This window comes from Sesamum indicum, linkage group LG9 (assembly GCF_026168435.1).
Source record: "Sesamum indicum cultivar Baizhima isolate 11 linkage group LG9, ASM2616843v1, whole genome shotgun sequence".
NCBI classification, from domain to species: Eukaryota; Viridiplantae; Streptophyta; class Magnoliopsida; order Lamiales; family Pedaliaceae; genus Sesamum; species Sesamum indicum.
In genome coordinates, this window is record NC_142665.1 from 3,416,619 (window position 1) to 3,433,644 (window position 17,026).

The 17,026-nt window shown below is 30.7% G+C and overlaps 2 protein-coding genes across 2 annotated transcripts; both read left to right on the plus strand.

The window, feature by feature from the left end:
• Positions 1-5,161: 5,161 nt before the first annotated feature.
• On the plus strand, positions 5,162-7,684 carry LOC105170439 (uncharacterized). The gene is made up of 2 exons (XM_011091201.3): positions 5,162-5,508; positions 7,377-7,684. Exon 1 carries the CDS (start codon positions 5,203-5,205, stop codon positions 5,473-5,475), a length of 273 nt encoding a protein of 90 aa, XP_011089503.1. The 5' UTR covers positions 5,162-5,202; the 3' UTR covers positions 5,476-5,508; positions 7,377-7,684.
• A 4,214-nt stretch (positions 7,685-11,898) lies between these two features.
• On the plus strand, positions 11,899-14,192 carry LOC105170842 (uncharacterized). The gene has a single exon (XM_020696779.2). It carries the CDS (start codon positions 12,466-12,468, stop codon positions 13,948-13,950), a length of 1,485 nt encoding a protein of 494 aa, XP_020552438.2. The 5' UTR covers positions 11,899-12,465; the 3' UTR covers positions 13,951-14,192.
• The last annotated feature ends 2,834 nt before the right edge of the window (positions 14,193-17,026 follow it).

Sequence of the window (17,026 nt, forward strand, 5' to 3'; positions counted from 1 at the left end):
ATTTTTTCACAAACAAACAAACCCAACTTGGATGAGATGAGAAATATTCTATAAAAAAATACAGTCTTAACTTTTTTTTATAGAAATGGGCGATAAATAAAGAAAAAAGGTAAACTATTCATTATTTTTCTTTTATACTTTATTTGTCGGAGAAAAAAAATATTTTTTTCTTTTCTATAACCTATATAATGAGCAGAAATTAATTATCTAATTAGCATTTTGGTGTTTTTCTTGTTTGTTTTCTAAGAAAACAACAATAGACAAACAACTTTACTACCTGGGGAGGCCATTATAATACTTCATAAAGTAAGGTTCGTTATGCAATTATGTCAAACCTGAAGGAGGTATATGCAATTATCCTTTTGCTTTCAGTCCAAGGTGAAGATGAAGCTTCGGTGAAGCAGAGTGCAGGCAGCCCAACACTGTGCAAATGATTAAAACGGTCAAAGCTCACATCATTGTTTAAATATTCTTCATTGCCCGAACATTCTTAGGTTTTTGTTGTAGTTCTTACTCAATTAGTTCTTAGGTATGTTCCAAATTATTATTTCAAAAATTATATTATATTTAAGATTAATCAACGTTTTAACAAATACTCCTATAATAACTGTTACAATGGAACATTTGCTGGTCAATCAATAATTCTAAAAGATTTGTAATTTTTCAAATAATGGGAAGTAATTATGATGAGTCTTAAAGAAGCACGTTATACTTTAGCTTTTTTCTTTTTTTCTTTTTTCTGTCAAATACATCTGAAGGGTTTATTATTCTCTCGCTCGTACAATAAAAAGAATAAGTTATTCGTATGTTATAAATAATTATAATTTAAAAATTATGATATATTAATACTATTTATCATAATTAAATAAAATTAATACAAAAATTTATATTTTGATCACAATTAATTAATATTTATTATAATTTTATCTATGGTGAAGATATTACTTTAATTTTTAGTTATGACTAATCTTTTTGTCTTGCCTACAAAAACAATGAATAATAATTATCGTTCAGTCTTAGTTAATTATTATTTATCATAATTTTTTATTTTTAATTATTATAATCAGCCAAACAAAAAATTATATTTCTTTTAGTGCGGATTTTACCGTATATTTTAATTCACTACATAGTTCTATAAGAGGGTGTAAGAATAAATATTTTTTTTCTTCAAAATTAAACATAATTAAGAGGTTTCTTAATGAACAAGTTTGAGATTATGGGTTCGAATCTCATCGGATGTGTAGGCATTTGTCTCACTTTATATGAATTATTGTAATGTATTTGTTGAATCAATGTAATTTATCTGTTGGTCTTAATTATATTGAAACTCATGACATAATTATAATCGATTTACTTAAAAAAGGTAGGTAGGGAACGTATATAATGGAATTATTCGTTGTATCTTTTCAATTTTCTTAATGAAGATAAATATGTATAATAACATAAAGTAAATTGTAGTTTATGTAAACTATTTGTCAAAAGATGGATAACTTTTAGGTTTTTCTTCTAAGTTGAATAATTATCATAATTAAGAAACAAAGCGCATCCAACCACCATATCACCATTATTTGTAGGTCTAATTGGTCAAATATATTAATTATCATAATTAGAAGAAGTAATTAATGCAATAATTAAAAGTTAGATATATACAAATTTATCAACAGAGGTCGATTTGTAGGTCTAATTGGTCAAATGAATTGTGACAGGACCTAACTCAACATGCGAAGTTTGAGGCCCCATAATTTTAAGATTATGGGTATTTTACTTTAACAGAATGTGTTGATTAAATATAATTATCTGATATTGATGATTAGTATATGATTGTCTGCAAGATATAAATATTTAATATTAATAATTGTAATCGATTTATTCAATAAATAATAATTCATCGATTTCATTTAAAAAAATTGTTCAGATGGATTAATTAACATGATTAGAAGAAGTCATTAATGCCATAAATGAAAGTCAGATACAAAATTCTAAATTCTAAAAAATTTAGGATTTTGTCAAAATTACTCAGTTTTGTTCGGAAACTCAGAGGACTCTCTTCCTATAATTTGTACTATTTAAGCTCCAAAAGCAGATTGTTTGTAATTTTTCTTCTACGGCAGTTTGTTATTTCTTTATCTTATTTAATCATATCCATTTATTTAAATTATTAATATATAAAATAATATTTGAATTTAATATATTAAATAATACAACGAATCGTATCTTATATTAAAAAAAGGATACATGGATGATGACAATTTTATTTTCAGCACTATATAAACTATTTAAGTAATAATATTTGGGGTATTTTATACCAAAATGTATTTTTTGCCCAGATCTGGTTCTGTCGAATCAATCTAATCATAAAGCAAGTGTGATACACCAATCACATGTATTTACCATGTAATTAGTTTAAGTTTGATCAGTCGGGTCCAAACAAAAATTTTCAATATATTGAGACGTAATGTAAGAATATCAAGTCCAACAAAAGAATAAAAATTTAAAAAGTCTTATAAATTCGACTCTAATTATTTAGCCTGTGCCTCTTTGATTTTATTCAAAATTCTGAAAATTTTAAAAATTTTAATACATTAATTATAATTATATTATTAATTTCTAATATATAATTATGATTTTTATATTTTTGGCAGTGGGGCCGTAAGATTTAGATGGGTCACCACAAATCTGTCCTTTAGAAAAGGGAGAAAATCTTTGAACATTCTAAATCCAGATCCTCTATCATTATTTTAATCATATTAAAAATTAGGACAAAGTTCAGTATTCGCTTCGTATCAATTACTCTTTAAAATATTAAAATTCTCAATAAAACACCCTGATTTTAATTTATAAGTTTTGAAAAGTTCATTTTATCAATAAAAGAATTGCATTGTGAAATTTTTTTTTATTATAAAATTTTGAAATTATCATTTGTCTAATTCTAATTTCACTTGTTCATCGATCTGCGCTTATTTTATTATAATTTCACTTATTTTTCAAATTAATTAAAAATAAATTTATACGTGCATATAACGACCATATTTATATAACTACCACATATATATACAATATATTTACAAATATATGTTAACTGTATACTTTTTTATTAGTTCGTTAGCCTTTTGATTTTATTAATTATATATATATTTTAGTATATATATGCATGTATAAATTTATTTTTATTTTAGTTTGATAAACAAATAAAATTAAAATAAAATGAGCCCCAAGTAATTTAGGATTATGAAAATAAACAAAGCTTGATAAATAAACGAAAAAATATTAAAAAAATATTAACAAAGGATGATTTTGGTATTTTTAGAATCTATTTTTTTTTAGAACGCAATTTTTGTAAGGGTAAAATGAACTTTGCAAACTTAAAAAGTAAATATCATAATTTTCTTTTAAATTTTAATACTTAAGGGGATAATTGACGTGGAGTGAATACTTCAGAAATAATAATAGTATTTAACCCTAAATATTATTTTATTTAACTTGTTATTATTTATTAATAAATTTACGCAAAATTAAGAAATATATAGTACTAGTGTAAAATTTTTTTACTACTAATGTGGAGAATGTCTCTTATTATTTTGTATTTGAATTAATAAATTTGATTATGAACTAAATTTATATTAATTATATTTTTAAGATTATTTCGATAATTCTATATTAGAAATGATTTTCAAAATTTTTAGCGTTACTTTTGTGATGTTGTATAAATTTCAAATACATTTAATATAAAATTAATCAAAAATATTTTTTTCAAATTTTTATCTTAAATTTAAGAGTAAATTATATTGACATTCCTTAAAATTAAACAAAAAAAATAAAACACCCCCTTAAATGGTGTCAGTGTAATGTACTTGGGGAAGGTATTTCTAAAAAGTTTAAAACTTTTGTCATTGATTAAAAAGTGTACTTATAATTACAATAAATTTCATGAGGTGTAATTCTTTTACAAAAAAATATGAGGTATTTGTGGATTTAAGCTTAATATCAGGGGCTTTAATATAATTTATGTTAAATTTAAGTCATTCCATTTAGCCTCAAATATTTTGTTTTTTTTCCTTCACTTTTCAATATTATTAGACCTAAAGACGACTTTTTGGTTGCGAAATAAAAATTGGGAGGTGAAATTAAGTCCAAGTCCTTTGTACAACAATTAATTGGCACAAGGAAACTTTTCGTAATTGGAATGCCGATGATAGTCCACATGGGTCAAATGAATAAAACATGCACTCAACATATTATAATAATAATAATAATAATAGCAACAAACGACTTAAAATTATCTTATAAAATAAATAAATAATAAATTAAATTACATAAAAATTTATATAAAAATAATAGTTAAGAATATATAATGAACTTAAATAATAATTTGATTAACAAGCTTACAATAATAAATTTAGATGGTAATAAATTCAAAAAACGACTTAAAATAAGTTTTTTTTTTTTTAAAAAAAGTATTAATGAATTAAAGTACTAAAATATAGAAGTAGAACAATAAAAAAAGAATAAAGTTTCAAAAGTATAAAAACGACTATTAGAATAGTTAATTTAGAAGAATAAAATAAAAATGTTATGTCATTCATTATAAAAAAAAAAGGGGCCAACTGATGTGGTGTCAAAGTAATGCATATAGGGACGAGTAATATAACTCTGCATATTTATTTTATTATTTATATTAATTTTTAATTTAAATTTAAATTATTTTATTATTATTTTTTCAAATTGAATCTCTAAATAAAATTATATATTTTAATAATTAAAATATTAAATTATTCAATTAATATATTAATAAAATTAATTATTAAATTATAAATTAAAATTAAAAAAATTATCACACTTTTATAAAATATTTAAAATTATTTATCTCTATTTTTATTTATAATTAAATTTTATTAATATATACAGTTTGTATAAATCACATTACAATTAGTAAAATAAATAATTTATTATTAAAAAAGTATTTTAAATTGTTAAATTAATTTTTTTTTAAAAATTATTCCTTCTTCCTCGACCCTACTGCCATGTCCACCCTCAAATATATACATATAAATATGTTCAATTATATACATTTAATCTAAAGTGCGTCGTTTTTGAAACATATTATAAATAAAATATAAACTATTCTTTTTATTGAGTGCGTACAAATATATATATATATATGTGTGTGTGTGTGTGTGGAACAGAAAAGAAGAGGAAGGAGAAATGGGGTCGGCGCCCACGCGGAGCGAGGTGCTCTCACTTTTCCGATCACTACTTCGGGCGGCGCGTGATTTTACGGACTACAATATAAGGGAGTACGCGAAGCGCCGTACTGTCGACGCCTTCCGCCATAACTGCCGCCTCTCGGACCCGGCTGAGGCCGCCGCCGCGTTCTCCGAAGGGAAGTCGCAGCTCGGTGTCGCCAAGAGGCAGGCCGTGGTTTACTCGCTCTACGCACCTAGAGTGAAGAGCGTTATGGAAATGAATGGGTCGTGATATCATTATGTCAGCCGTTGATAATCTTATTAGGTTAGCTGTTCTCTTTTAGGGTTTGTTTTTTTCTTTTTCAATTTCAAGATAAAGGTGTTTCTCCAATTTTAGTTTATTCTTTTATTTAATTTCGGGGAGCATTGAACATAGTTACTCCTTCTTTCCATCAGTTTTGTTCATTCTGTTAGTTTGTTTACTGCGAGTAGTGTTTTAATACGAACTGAAGAATTTTCTGCTTTTTAGACTAAACTTGGATAAAGCAATTCTTCGGTGCTAGTTGTTTAATTTCTTTTATAATTTAGTTTGTTTCTTGTTTTATGTTCTTTTTTTTTGTGTGTGTGTATGTGTATAATTTACTTGACTTTAGTACTTATGAGCAATGCGTGTTCGATGAATTTGGATCAATTTCAGAAAATATTGGGGAATAATTTTTTGTTTTTTCCTTTGCTTCCAGGTTTCCCTGGTTACTTCATTCCTTCTTTAGCTTTGATTTCCTGTATCATTCTTATTTCTCATTCATTTGTCTTCATGAGGAGTTTTCAAGGCTTTGAGATGATATGTGTTGCTGTAGCGTTAATGGCACCTCTAATTTATGTTGCACTTTTCCAACATAGTCTCTTTTGCCGTATGAGAACCAGAGTTGACTTATTCATGGAATTTTGGATTGTAAAAGAACATATAGGCTCTGAATTATCTTCCATGTCAAGAATTGTATTGCTTGACTTGTTTGAGTCATCTGGTAGATTTTCAAGCACAGTAGTTGTTCATTTCTAAAGCATGACAATTTGTGCTACAAATAGTTAATCTTTAACGGACATTGATCAGCTTGATCAAAATTTGCATCTAGACTGTGATATTGGAGTGCTCAAATGCAACTACTACCCTATACTATAAACATTGGACCTTTACATAAAGATATAGTAATTATATTTGTTAGAAAGGATCTTGGAATAACTGTAACTTAGTTAATGATAAATTATAATGCATGTTATTAGAAGTCATCAACTTGATTCTTCCTTTAGAATTTAAAATGACCTGAATGGACTATGTCGGCTGGAATAACTTATTCAAGATAAGCTTTATGTTTTATGTTGTTGTCTGGATCTTGTAATTAAGTAATTCATTGCTAAGAAAAGGATCTGAAAAAATGAGCAAGAAAACAATCAGACAGGCTGTTGGAAAAGTTCTGTACTGCAAGCTTGAAAATTTAATTGACTGAAGTTTTATTACCCACTTGAAAACTAGAGTTTTTAGGTCTATCTTATCCATTTGAGGTGGTGGTGGTAATCTTGATTGAATCAGAATAGCCCCCCCAAAAATGACAGAGCAGATCAGTGCGTTAGAGTATCAAGAAGAGTTTACCTCTCGACTTTTCAATTTTGGTTTCCATTTTTTATTGAAGTATCCTTGTAGCTCGCTTGTGAATCTGTCTTTACAAACATGAGCTATTGTTTGATGCAATATTCAAGCCCAAGTGATCCACCTTTCCGACATTATTTGGTTTAGTCCAAAGTGCTGCCATGTTTATTGGGAAAGAGCAGTGGAGTTACAAGTCATAACTTATGTTTTAACTCCTTCAGGTCAGTCTGTGCATGTGTAAATTTCTTAAAATATAGTGCAGTGTATTAATTTCAAATTTTGGGTGCCGAAACTGACTTCTGAGACTACTGAAATGTGTTTGAGAATGCTTCTCAAATATGTAAACTTCATATAGATTGCTCTGCCAGGATCTTCGATTATCAAGGTAGGAAAACTTCTATGACAACATACAATTGTCATGAATGTTAGCATTTGGTTAGGATAGATTCTTGCACATAAATGTAGCTTTTAGAATCAGTACTTCTTGTTTTACTGGAATCCCATCAGTCCCACCTCTTATTTTCTGTTATCCTTTTGTTGTGTTTCAGTGCTAGATAAAAGGAAAAATGATGAAGATGAAGAGAATGTGGAGACGAAGAATGCTTGCCTCTTCCCCGAGAGAGGATCAGCTACGCAGTTCATGATTACTGGATATGTATTTTCACTGTTAGTGTCTCAGAAAGAATAACTGCCTCATTTTACAAAGACATGAACACCGGATGAAGCATTAATGTCCTCATTTCTGTTTAAAATAAGGACCTCTTCTTGACTTGGATCTGAGCACAGCCGATGTAGAAATACACAATTGTGCTGACATGAGAAACTAAGTTGAATTTCTATAACAAATCTTATTGCATCTTCCATTGCACTAACTAATAGGTGTATAAAAAATTGTCATTGTTTTGTTTAAAAATGATATTGTGCATTATAATAGAATTTGAAATTGTTTTTAAAATTTCTATTAGCCTACACGGAATCTGTTGCAATAATATTTGGCTTTTTTGTTTAACGCATTCAGGACATGTCAAGCCATTTAGATAACCATATGATTGTGCAGGTGGAGAACCAAATTCTGATATAGCAAATTAGAATACGAGTACGCATTTTTCAATTGAACTGTTCAGGACACATGATTCTTGTGCACCAATTTGAATTTTCATTCAAATCTGAAGCGTGAGCATTGGCTTGTGATTGTACCATACTGGGTTACAAGCTTTTAATCTATATGTACTGCGCAGTAACTCATACTTTGTCCTACAAGCAAACAACTAGATACACTAATTCCGTCTCAAACATTGGACGAATTGCATTTTGTGGCGACTGGTTGTGACGGAATTAGTTCTTGCAAGCCAATTTTGGGATGGATTTTGCATCGGTACGGCGTCGCTAACTTCTATTTTTGATGGATTTTACCATAACCAAATCCTACTTGGTGTTATTCGTCCCAAAGTTATTGCAAAATTCATTGCAAATTGTGATGAATTTTGGCCGTCACTAATTTGCTGCTATGAACAGTTTTTTTTTAGTGCTGCTTATCTCCATTTTCAAAATACTATAATGTAATTAATACGTGGCAAAAAATACACAAGAACATTTTTTTGACTGGTGAATATGTTTTCTTGGCTCCTGGGTTCACAACCATCAATGACAAGGATTAGGTGTATATGCTCTGTCATAGTCTAGATGTGTCCTTTATGTAATTATATTTGCTACTTTCTTGATTATCTGTTCTTTTAATTTGAGGTCAATATTAATTAGGTAATATCAGGATGGATGAATATGAGCCTACACATACCAAATCCTTTAAATTTAATGTATAGTTCTGTTCACAACCTCCCCCATTCTTAAAATTCAATAATTATTTAAGAAAGTATTTCAAATCCTTTAACTCTTATTTTAAATTATATTGTATGAAATATTAGTAAATTTTTAATACAATATGTGTGAATTTTCTAATAAGTTAAAACTATATACTTAAAATATATAGCAAGGTAATTGATTTCATGAAGCAATCATAAACTAAAATAAGATCAGTTTAAGACATTAACAACTCTGATTTCCAAATAACATGTTTCCAAGGAAACTAGATAACCATCATCCACCATTATGTTTCCATACTCAGTAATTTTAACTACCCCTAATTTGGAAACAAAGCGTCGCTCTAGACTCAATTATTTTGAAATGTTACCAAAATAAAAGATGATATCAGTGATAAAATATAAAATCCTGATCATAATATTATTATTAAAAAATATATATTAAGTGATAATAAATTAATAATTTTTCCTGTTATGTCACTGCATAGCAATTGTACACGTATCGTAATTGTTCATAGTGAAAATCTAATACACAAATTTTCTTGTCTCGAATTTGGTTAGCGACAGAATTTACACGATAATTGTAAGCAGTATTACAACAATGAAATAAAAGGTCTAATCAAGAAATATAATTAATTAGTGATAATTTTAATATTATCTTCATTTTAATTTTTTATGGCTATATATTTATATAGTCTGATCTAATTAAGTCCACGAGGCAACAATTTTAGGTGAACTCAAGTTATAGGGTATCAGAAAACAGTTAAAGATATCCTCAATTTTAATTTAATTATGGCCAAAACCGAGAGTTAAAAAATTATCAATGTTACAATTAATTGGTAGTTAATTAATGTGGTGAAGACAATTAGTGTTCCAATAATGAGAGTAGTGATGATTAGGGTTGCACATAAATTTGCATGGGAGCATTGCAACAATATTAGTTGTAACACCCACATGACATGGAATCAAACACAAATATTTCAACTTAGCTTAGTAAAAATTGCCTCTAATTGCTTAATCACCTAACTTCACACACCAAATCAACAAAGAGTGATAATGCTAAGAGTAGAGCTTTGCTAAAGCATCCATACCCAAAAGAAGTTAGTCCTTGTGGGTTCCATAATAGACAATCGATTGAAAAATGATCTAACTATCCTTGTAGGTTGAAGTCAGGTCCATACGATCCGAATAAAAAAAGTGCGGATTTTGACTTATTATGAGATTAATGAAAGAGTTGGGGCCGTTTACCCATGTATTGGTGGAACTTAAACCCATAATTTCTTAATTATAGAATTTCAACTTCGTCAATTAGAATGGACGTCATCAGCCATTCTGTGGCTTTTGAGTTGGTTGAAAATGAGAGCATGCTTAGCGCATCTTGCTTTGACTTGGGATTAAAGATTGTGTTTATGAAAAGAGAAGTAAAATCACTTTTACTTTTCAATTTCTCACCTCCTTTCATGCCTTTTTAACCATTATTATTTAATAATCATATTTACAACTATAATATGTGTGATAATATACTTTTAAATTTTAGAATAGTTACACCTAATACACTCTAAGCTTTATGCATATATATATATATATTAAAAAAGATTTTGGGATTTCAAAAAATTACACAACATCTTACACAATTTTTACCAATTGAGCAGTAGAATACACAAAACACCGAATATAGCATGTATTTTATATGCGGGATCTTGGAAAGAAGTGGGAGCCGGCTGGGTGATAATATATAAGGGAGTAAGCAGTGCGGTGTGCGCAATGTGAGAGCCGGCTAATAAACCTTGCTTAGGAGCAAAGGCCGGCGCCCTTACCATACACTTCATGTTCAGCTAATTACTACACAGTATCAACTTGTCACAAAAGGCTGTACTACTTGTGAACATCAACTCCCTTCCAAATCCCCTTTTTCCAACTAATTATTTGCTTTTTTCTGTTGTACTGTCGGATGGTATTATTCGAGAGAATAATCTTTGATTTTTATTCTGTATTAAGGACAAGAATTTACTCAACAAATTACCCAAAAAGATTCACTGACTTTTACATTATAGGTGATTACAACTTAAAAATGGAAAACAAATGCAAGCAACTCCTTGTAATAAGGGGTGCGTGTAAAATACCTTTCTGTGGGGAAAAAAAATAATAATTACCTACCCGTCTTTTTTAAAAATGAAACAATTTACCCCTTCTGGGAAGAGGGTAAATTGCTCAATTTTAAAAAATAAGGAGATAATTTACTATTTTTTTTTTCAGTGATTGGCGTAATTTGTTTATTTGCAATATCAAAGAGGGCTAAATAGAGTCCACTTAAAAGTCATGATAAATTAATACTATCAACTACGGCCGGAAAAATAAATGTGAGAACTTAAATGTTGACCACAATTAATTAGTATTGCAATAATTTAGTTATTACCAAAAAGTATTTTATTATGGTTTTTTTACTATAGCCAAAACATTGAGCTCGTCGTTGAACAACTATTGATGATCGATGTAGAGGTTAGTTATTATTCACTATAATTTTTCACCTTTAACTAAAATAAGTAATTATAATAAAAATTCATATTTCTTTCGGTGACACTTTCTTCGAGTGGCACTCAACGGACAAAATCTTTAGAAATCAACCTCCAATAATACCATAAGTTAGCAAGAAGGCTTACGATTCAAAGGTATACAAATTAAGTTGTGAAAAGAGACAATTAAATGGCTCAATAATGACAAGTTATTCATGTGAAAGATAAATAAGAGGTTTGAGTTTGGAAAAAGAGTTTGGAACCATGTTAGAAAAATTAGATGAGTAGAGTAGCTCAAGTAAAGAGCAGTTGACAACCTAAATGGGGGGCCCACCCCATATAGTGTGGATCTTTGTTTTGATTAAATTGAAAGAAATAATAAATATAAAAAAAATGGAAAAATTGGGGAAAAGTCCAGAGGCATAACTGCCAAAGACAAAGAGTGGAACTTCCATCTTGCACTTGGCATTGTGGGCTTGCTTAGTATCAAGACAAAGGAAAGAATAGTTTTTTTTTAAAAAAAATTGTTACTAGAGTTTCTTGTCTTTTTTCCCAGCCATTGGATTGCTTCACTTGGAGAACACCAGCCCTTGGATGAAGCTGGTGAGGATTCTCAGTTGGAGTACATGTGCTGCTATCTTTTCTTTGCCTTTATTTTATCTTTGCTTTCATGCATGGATTTCTCCTCCCAAATGTGTATGTATATATATATATCTATGGTGTCTCTAAGAGTGAATTTCAATTCTTTTTTTTCTCTTTTTTAATAATTTATTTTCTTCCATAATTAATATTGGGCTGTTGATGGCCATCATTTGCAACAAAGGTGACTGATCCTTCTCTTCAAATTTGATACTTTCTTCAACTTTCAACTACCCTACAGCTACTACTACTACTAGTAGTAAGAGCAACAAGAGAGAGAGAGAGAGAGAGAGAGAGAGAGAGTGCTTTAGTTGCTAGCTAACTCATCTCTCTTTTCTGCATACTTTTCTTGCTTATCAGATCTTGTTGTACACCATAAATTTGATCAAATCTTGAGTTTATATACCTCAGCATAAGCTCAAGATTCAAGAAACTGGAATCCCACTTGTGTTTTGAGCTCGATTGTGTCGTTTTTCGGCTGGTGCCTCAGCCATTTGTGCTGTTCCATTAGCATTTCTTGTTGCTTCATGTTATGAACTCACAATTTTAGCTTCTGTTTTGGTTTTTCAGAGAAGGAAAAGAAAAAATCAATCTTCAGAGTTTGAGCTCTTTCTGATCTGTTTCTTTGTTACTTTTTCTTGGTTGGTAGTCTGTTGTTCAACTTAGTTATGGAGAAAGATCATGATCAGAAGCATGCCTGTAAGTTCTGCAACAAAATTTTCCCCTGTGGTAGATCTCTTGGAGGCCACATGAGGTCTCATTTGATCAATGTTTCATCATCTGATCATCGAAGAATCGATGGAAAGCTTCCCAAGAAGAAGCTCCCTCCTCTTGTTAATGGAAAAAGCAGTGGTGAAACTGATTTTTCTGTGAAAATTGGTGGGAAATTTTGTTATGGCCTGAGGGAGGATCCAATTAAGAAGACAAACAAGTCCTCAAAGTCAAGTGAGGAAGATACTTTGCTTCAAGGGAAAACCTGCAAGGAATGTGGCAAAAGTTTCCATTCTTGGAAGGCCTTGTTTGGCCACATGAAATGCCACTCTGTAAACGCAAGGAGTTCGGAGGAAGATTCTTGGAACGGTTCCAATGATCAAAGGAAACCGGTCGTGGATAGCCAATCGGATAATGAAGCAGCAACTCCGTTCTACCGGAGGAAAAGATCAGATAGAATTAAAAGGTACACGAGTACTACAAACTCATCTTCTTTATCCATTGCAAATCATTCAGCAAGTGTTTCTGAGATTGATCAGCAAGAACAAGAGGAGGTTGCTTTGAGTTTGATCATTCTCTCCATGGACAAAGGGGATTGGAGTCGCGTAACGAACTCTGTTCTTGAGTCTTCCAACAATAGCGCCAAGGTTTTAGAAGCTGAAAAGGTCGCGAAAACTACTAATAACAACTCAAAGAAACTGAGAAATGGGCTGAAAACTACGGGAGAAGCAGATGTTTCAGCTGATGAATTTTGTGTCGACAACATACTTCAGAAGAATAACGTCGATGTCGGATGTAATGAATCTGAAGTTAACTCGCCAAGGAATTTGATCAAGGAAAGTGGACTTAGTCAGTTTGAAATAGATTGCACGAAAACTAAGTCAAGAAAGAGGAAATGTACTGATATACATGATTTTGACTCAGAACTCTGCCAAAATTTTGAGAGAAAGAGCAGATTCTCATGCTCAATTTGCAAAAAAGCCTTTGCGTCCTACCAAGCTCTAGGGGGCCACAGAGCCAGCCACAAGAAGTTCAACGGCTGCTGCGCTCCAAGGAGCGAAACAAGCATGGAAACCGAGAGCTCACACAATCAAAGTGATAATCACAGCAAGCTCATCAAGAGTGAAAGTCCAATTGGTAATTTTGCAGACATTGGATCAAAGAAAAACAAAGAGCATGAGTGTCCGATTTGCTTCAAAGTTTTCCCGTCAGGCCAAGCATTGGGCGGACACAAGAGATCGCATTTAACAGGGGATCAGGTCAAAACAAGTCGGTGTAATGCAAATCAGCAGCCGATCAGGGAAGTAAGAGATTTTCTTGATCTCAACATGCCTGCTCCTGCTGAAGAAGAATGCAATGATTTGAAGCCGTGGTGGTTAGGCACTAGCCACAAGCACGAGCCGTTCCTCGGCCTGCTCTCCAGCTATGGTCCTGCTTGCTAGCTATTTCTTTCTTTGACTATGGAAAAGAACAAAAGTTGTACAGATTCATTGATTTTTTTACGGAGAAAGTTGAAGTCTTTTCAGCAGCTAAAGAACCATTGAAGTTGTAACTCTTACCCAAAGATGTTCTCATTACAGTTTACTTAGGCCATTTCTTTGACATGTTTCCTGGAAAGTTGTAACATTTGATCATTACTGTATTTCTCTCCTTATTTGAAATGCGATTTAAGGTTGAACTTGAATGTTGCTTTTGGGGTTAAATACAACAACCCCCGACAACCTCAACGTTGGAGACAGTGGGTTTCTTCTTAAAAGTTCCCAAGGGGTAAAATACAATTAACCCGTTATTTCTGTTGCTTTCTAACATGATGTGTTCCTTCTGTGGAACCTAAGTTCTGCTGCTGTCATAATTCTTGCTTGGCGCTGAAGGGAAAATAACTGGTAAATTGACTACTAAGTCATGAGCAGATGTAGTCATTTTATAATGCAAACTGAGTTTGCAAGTGAGCTGAAGGTGGTTGTACCATGAGCATCCATCTCATTTCCATTAAATTATTTCTTAATATATTCTCAATTATGTTTTCATTGTGGGCTAATAGATAAGGTCGAACGTTATCATACTGAATGTGGGTTCGTATTCTTACCAAGACGTTTGGCGGAAATAAACATACGTCCTAATCTGTGTGTTGATTCTCACGCGGTTAGACTTTACTTTTTTATGACAGCGGCACACATTGCGTAGAGGCTGCCATCATTTCTGCTTCTCTATTTGGCAAAAAAAAAAAGAATGAAAATATTTCAATTATGTAGGTTAATGTGAAGTTGATTGACCATGCTTATAATAGTGTATAATCTCACATATAAACCACTTGTTATACGGTAAACAATGTCCTTCTGACACCCACAATAGATTACTAGTTAATGAAAGTTAGGTCGGTGGAGAAGTATGATAAAATACATGTTTGATTTACCTTGTAGTACAGAAATTTAGTCAATTTCACTCTACATGTATGTATGTGTAGGTATTTATGTCTAAAATGTTAAATTATCAGTTAAATGTTGCTTTCCCAAGAGGGGTAGGGGAGGAAACTCTGACGAGGGTGTTTGCCTAAATTCATTTATAAAGTCCTATAATTTTATAAAATATTTTTTGATCCTGAAAGATGTTGGAAATTTTACTTTAAAAATAAACTATCAAGTTCTTTTGATAGAATAAGATTTCCAAATTAATTTGAAAAAAGTTGAATTAACCTCATAAGATTTTTAAATTAAGGGTTTGTTTGGTACAAATCAAAGGAAAAAGGAAGGGGAAAGAGGAGAGCCGGAAAAATAATAGTTTTTCTTCAAATTGTTTGATATGATTGGAAAGTGAATAAATTCAAATGTTTTCCTTTGTATGGTACGAGAAAACAGATTAAGAAGAAAAAAATAATTTTTATAATTTTACTGAATAATTCTTTTTTTTTATTTTTTGTATTAAAAATTAATTTATTAATTAATATTATACTAATATAATTTTCGTATATCAAAAATTTAAAAACTTTATTAATAAAACTATTCATTGAATAAGAATAAGAAATATTTTTTATTAATAAAAATATTAATCAAAATGAGTATTGTTCATTTATTTTAATCTGTTTAGTTTAAATAAAATACAAAATTTACTAACAATATTTTAAACTAACGAATTCGAAGTAAAAAATCAGTGCCTTTGTTGGTACGAAAACAACTTTGGAGAACAATTAATTATATATGATATTTAATCGGGTAATAAAGTGAATAAAAATAAAATTTGTACTTTTTATCTTTTCGGCCTTATACTTCCTTTCTCCGTCCAATTTTAGACAGAAACAAAATTGAACTCTGGAAAGGTTTCATATAGATCGAGTTTTACTTTACCTCCATTTCTTCTCCCTAACCAAACACCAAATTATTTCTTATACATTTATTTTTACTTTCACTTCTCTTATATTCTTATTTTTCACCCCAATCAAACACACTCTAGTGAGGAACCTCTTTAAATTTTATAGTCTCGTCCTTTAAAAAAATTACTAAAACACTTTATAATATCTTATAAATTTTGTATTTGTTTTAAAAAATTTATAAGCTCACCCACAAATCCTGGCCTAAGTAAGCATTATTTTGAATAAGTTAGGCAGACTTAATCAACAGTTTTGACCTAATTGAGCTGTTTTTTTCTGTTCTTTTTGACCTCCTAACCCACAACCACTTGTACACATTTTAGAGCTTTAGCAGATCCGAAATTTTGTATAATAACATGGAGATTGTGAGGGTATGGACATCTAACCCACTCCTTTTGACCGAAAATTCTTATTCAGTCGGATCAAACTGATCACTTGGCAACATTGATGGTATAGAATTTAGAAGCTAGAGGTGGAGAATCAAATGGCCCTCCTGACCTATCACTTTCAAGTTGCAACGTGAGATTGCTTCGATCTCACAAGGATACATATGAGTTGTTACGTAGTCACTAAAATTAAGAAATTATGAGACGAGTTAGTGTATTTGGTACGACGCCAAAGTGCACTTATGCAGCAAACAAGGTTGTGCTGGATTTCAGGGCGTCTAATCGACTAATGCAGTTTCTTATGGAACTTTCACAAGTTATGCACATACCGGACTTCTGTCTCGACCTATTATCAGTCAGACAACTATGCACTCACTTTCCAATTCGATGAGTAAGAGGTTGTTGGCTATAGGTAGGCAAGTAGCCGAGCTATATGTTCTGGATGCTACATCCTTTTTCTGATTCTTGAGAAACCAATTTGATTCTGCCAACCCAATGTTTTCTTGTCCCGTAACTTCAGCCTGTGATGGCATTCTACGGCATCAAATACTTGGTCATTCTTATGTACAAGCAATAAAACGTATCCATGTAATCAAATCTAAATCTACATCAGACTCTTATCACCTGTGATGTATTGTTCACGAGAGACATGTGTTCATATACCTCAACCAAACAGTTTGGTTGAGAGAAAACACAAACACTTTTTACTAGTGGCCTGATCATTGATGTTTCAAGCTTCCTTACCTAGAAAATTCTGGGGAGATTCAT

Coding starts and splice junctions, on each gene's coding strand:
- LOC105170439 (XM_011091201.3), top strand. CDS start 5,203: ATGGGGTCGGCGCCCACGCGGAGCGAGGTGCTCTCACTTTTCCGATCA.
- LOC105170842 (XM_020696779.2), top strand. CDS start 12,466: ATGGAGAAAGATCATGATCAGAAGCATGCCTGTAAGTTCTGCAACAAA.